Source organism: Eimeria mitis, genomic scaffold (genome assembly GCF_000499745.2).
Source record: "Eimeria mitis Houghton genomic scaffold, Emh_scaff2870, whole genome shotgun sequence".
NCBI classification, from domain to species: Eukaryota; Apicomplexa; class Conoidasida; order Eucoccidiorida; family Eimeriidae; genus Eimeria; species Eimeria mitis.
Window position 1 is genome coordinate 761 of NW_013571209.1, and position 3,794 is coordinate 4,554.

General features: G+C 47.1%; 1 protein-coding gene across 1 annotated transcript; it reads left to right on the forward strand.

The window, feature by feature from the left end:
- Positions 1 to 1,595: 1,595 nt before the first annotated feature.
- EMH_0059750 (60S ribosomal protein L14, putative) lies at positions 1,596 to 3,106 on the forward strand (the record flags this gene model as incomplete). Its single annotated transcript, XM_013497714.1, has 3 exons — positions 1,596 to 1,667; positions 2,469 to 2,533; positions 2,842 to 3,106. 3 exons carry the CDS (start codon positions 1,596 to 1,598, stop codon positions 3,104 to 3,106), a joined length of 402 nt encoding a protein of 133 aa, XP_013353168.1.
- Positions 3,107 to 3,794: the final 688 nt, after the last annotated feature.

Here is a 3,794-nt window from a genome sequence, read left to right on the forward strand (position 1 = left end):
CTTCATAAATAAGCGGGACCAGCTCAGATATGCACGGGGCACGCAAGAGAAAGCCAGATATTGGAAAGTCACAAACTGCATACAGAAGCCGTTTTCCGATCCTGGCGAGTTGGAAGCCCGACGAAGGGCTAGCCATTCGTACGATATATGCCTTTGCTGTTGCCCCCCTATTAGCGTGCTGCTTACATCGAAGACTTTGCACCCACCTGGCAATGATACCATACTATCGATGTGGGGGCTTTCTAATGGCCCGGTGGGTCACCGAAGTTTCTGCGACATCTCCACGCAAAGCAAGAAAGGCAGCATTGCGAGGAGCAAATGGAGAGGGTGGAGATTCTGGATGCACTTAGAACGACTCGGCGATGCCACAGAGTGTTCTTGTTACATTATCATCTGATCGAAAACTCGAATGGGTTTCTGAGAACCTCTTCTCCGAAGAAATTTGTCAGGCGCATCTGTTACCCATCAGCGACTCACAAAATACGACTGTAATTGCGGCCTGCGCAGCGCCCCAGTCACCGACTTTCTCGCGAGAATTTTTCTTCCCCTGCCTACAGCTTGCTCTGTAAAGCTGACACCATGTGGCTGCTCTGAACACTGTCCACCTGCGGACTGATGCCGCCTGGTGGCAGCAACGCTGCGCATATATTGAGCTACGTTGGGGTGTCCGGAGCAGAACAGCCGAACAGCTGAGGCTCCCGTAGCCAAGCAGTTTTGCGAGCGGGTCTATCCGCACGAACCATGGGCCGGCAGCGGCGGCGGCAGCAGTATGCGCGGAGCTAGTGCCTGCTTCTGTAATTTCGTCGAAGTTGTCTATAGAGGGCCTCTAAGCTTTTACTACCCGCCTACCTGCTTAGCGCACGTGGCAACGTGCAATTTGTTGTGCTTGCAGGTGGGGCCGGCTTGCAGAATTTGGTTGCAGCAGGATGCGTTGCTGTCCAAAGAAAACCGCCTCCGCTCCCTACCAGCCTCAGATGTCGCCTGCTTCTCGGCAGTACTTTTATCAAGCAATATGGATCTGATGCATCTCGCGAGGGAGGCCGAGTAAGATGCAGGTCGGTTGCTACACTCACCGCGCTAGCCGACAACATCAGGTCCTTCTTCATCTGCTCCCAGGAGGGGCATGCGGGCGAATGTATATAGTATATATATAAATATATATATATATATATGTATATATATATATATATATACTTATGCCCTTTGAGAGGCCTTAAAAACAACAGTTTTGACTTCGTTGCAGCTCACGGCGCTCCATAACATTGACGACCCTCCTCACGAAGCTGCAGTGAGGCTACAGTGCAGAAGACCCGCCCACGATGTTTATAAGGCGTAAACGACCACATTTTTTAGCACGTAGCTTTTCCTATTTTTAATTTAAATGGATTGGAAAAGGAAATTTAAATAAATATTCCTTGAGTTGTTGGGGCTGCATGCGTGGGGCTTGGATCCGCTAGGGCTTGTTGAGGTTGGGGGGAGGCAACGGGGCCTGCCGGTGAAGCATTTCGCAGGTTGTGGAGAACGCAGACCTGAAAACTGCCGGCGGTGTATAAATTGGTTTAGTTTTTGTTGTTCAAGAACAAAGCTAGGCGGAAATGGCGCTCTTTCAGCGGTTCATTGAGCCTGGCCGCCTGTGCGTGGTGCAGTACGGTCCTGACGAAGGCAAGGTGAGCTCAGAGACTTGAAAATATTGCTTTTCCCTTCTAGCCGTGTTCTCTACTGCTCTTCTTTTCTGATCTTATGTTATCATCGGGATGTTTGTCCTTCTTCCTTACCGTTTCTATGCGGGTGATACCGACGCATGTGCGTGTGGGGGGCTGAATAGGCTCCCTAGTTGTCTTCTTTCGACCACCTACTGCATATTTAAACAAGATAAAACGTTTAGATGAAATTTCTATTGTTGAGAGCCTACGATTCGTTCCTAATGCACGGCTTTGGGGTAGTTGCGGTGCACGCTACTCGCAGTGGCGCTGCATGCAGATCCGTGGCGTTGAACAGTATAACAGGGAAAGCTCTGTTTTTTCCTGAATACACGTAAACTCAGGGCACTTGCTATAGTATTGTGAGGCTTTCATAGTCGATAGATACCGTTTATACTGTCCTTTGTGCTTCCTGCGGTGGGGAGGAGGCAGCCGGCTGTGTCGAAGACATTTGAGGCTTCANTATACTGTCCTTTGTGCTTCCTGCGGTGGGGAGGAGGCAGCCGGCTGTGTCGAAGACATTTGAGGCTTCACCGAATACTCTTTCTGTTTAAACCCAGCAGTGTTTCCCTTTTAAATTCGGAATTATGTTTTTTCCTACAAGTTTTTTTTCTCAATTACTGTCCGCGCATGCTCATAAATGCTGAAACGAAGGCGGTGGTTGCGTCCATGATATCTCTGCAGCTGCTATCTGTGTTCCTCATGCTTTGCATTTTGATTGATTGTTTTTTAATTTTAAGTTTTTGTTTGTTTTTCTTTTGGGCTCAGCTCTGCTTCGTCGTGGACATCATCAACCTCAACCGTGTCCTCGTTGATGGGGCCGGCGTAACAGGGTAAGCTGAACGAAAGCAGTTGCTGCACGGATCTGAGTTTCTGGGTGCCTGCATGCATGCTGAACTTTATATAAACTGCATTGTTTGCAGAAACGTATTTACATGAACATTAGATATCAAAAAGGGTGTTCAAGGCCATTAAAGACGAATAGTAGAAGCGCTGCGCCGATTGAATAGATAAATGTTGGCGTTGCTTGTTTTCCTTTGTTTCTGTGTACGATCTCATCCGTTTCGCATGATAAAACATGATATTTGAAAGTTTCTGATATATTTACAAGTATTTTGTTGTTTGTGTGTGTTTGTTTCAGAGTGAAGCGTCAGTCGATTCCCATTCGTCGTGTGGCGCTGACGGATATGCGTTTGAAGATTCCTCACGGCGTTCGCTCTGTAACTCTGCGTAAAGCTCTTGAAAAAGATGATGTAATAAAGAAATTCAACGAAACAGCCTGGGGAAAGAGGAGGATCGCGAAGCAGCGGCGCGCGGCGCTGACAGACTTTGAGCGATTCAAGTTGATGGTGGCCAGGAAGCAGAGGGCTCAGGCCGTACGCAGCAAGCTTTCCAAGAGAAAGTAAATAAATTAAAACTTATAAAAAAGAAAATAATACAAAATTACACTTTGTTCTAGTCTTTTTTCACAGAAATATTACTTGAAACTATGCTGCATTTCCCCCCTTGCGGGGAAAGCTGCAAATTCAAGTTTCGTTTCTGTTGGGTTTCTTCCTCTTCATCAACTCTCAACGGTCTGTCCTAATGTCTTTCATTCCCATTTCTTTTTATTTTTGTCTCTGGATATTTGCTGTTTTATACTGAGAAAGCAGAGCTACTGGTGGCTAAGCAAAACGAAACCCCTCGTAACAGCGGCAGCTTTCCTTGAAACACGCACACAGAAACCCGAAACCCCAGCAACCAGCCTGTAGATCAGCGAGCACCCGCAGCAGCAGCAGATGCTTTGCAGTCGATTACTTCGATCTAGGATTATTTATTTAATTATTTATCTGCTTTTCCTTGTGAGCATATGCGGTGCCGCTGCTGATGTAGTGTTTAGTGCAGGTGCTGCTGCTGCGCAGCAGCAAAAGAATTGAATAGGCGGGAGGCAGACAAAGAAGCCTCCATAGGTTATGAGTTGTGTCGTTTCAAGGTTTCTATTTATGTGTATATAAAACACAATATTATTATGTTTTATTTCTCTGTTTTATATAGTGCTAGCTGCTGCTGCTATCCATCCGAAGCAGCACGCAACGCTCCCCCTCAGGGCCCCGT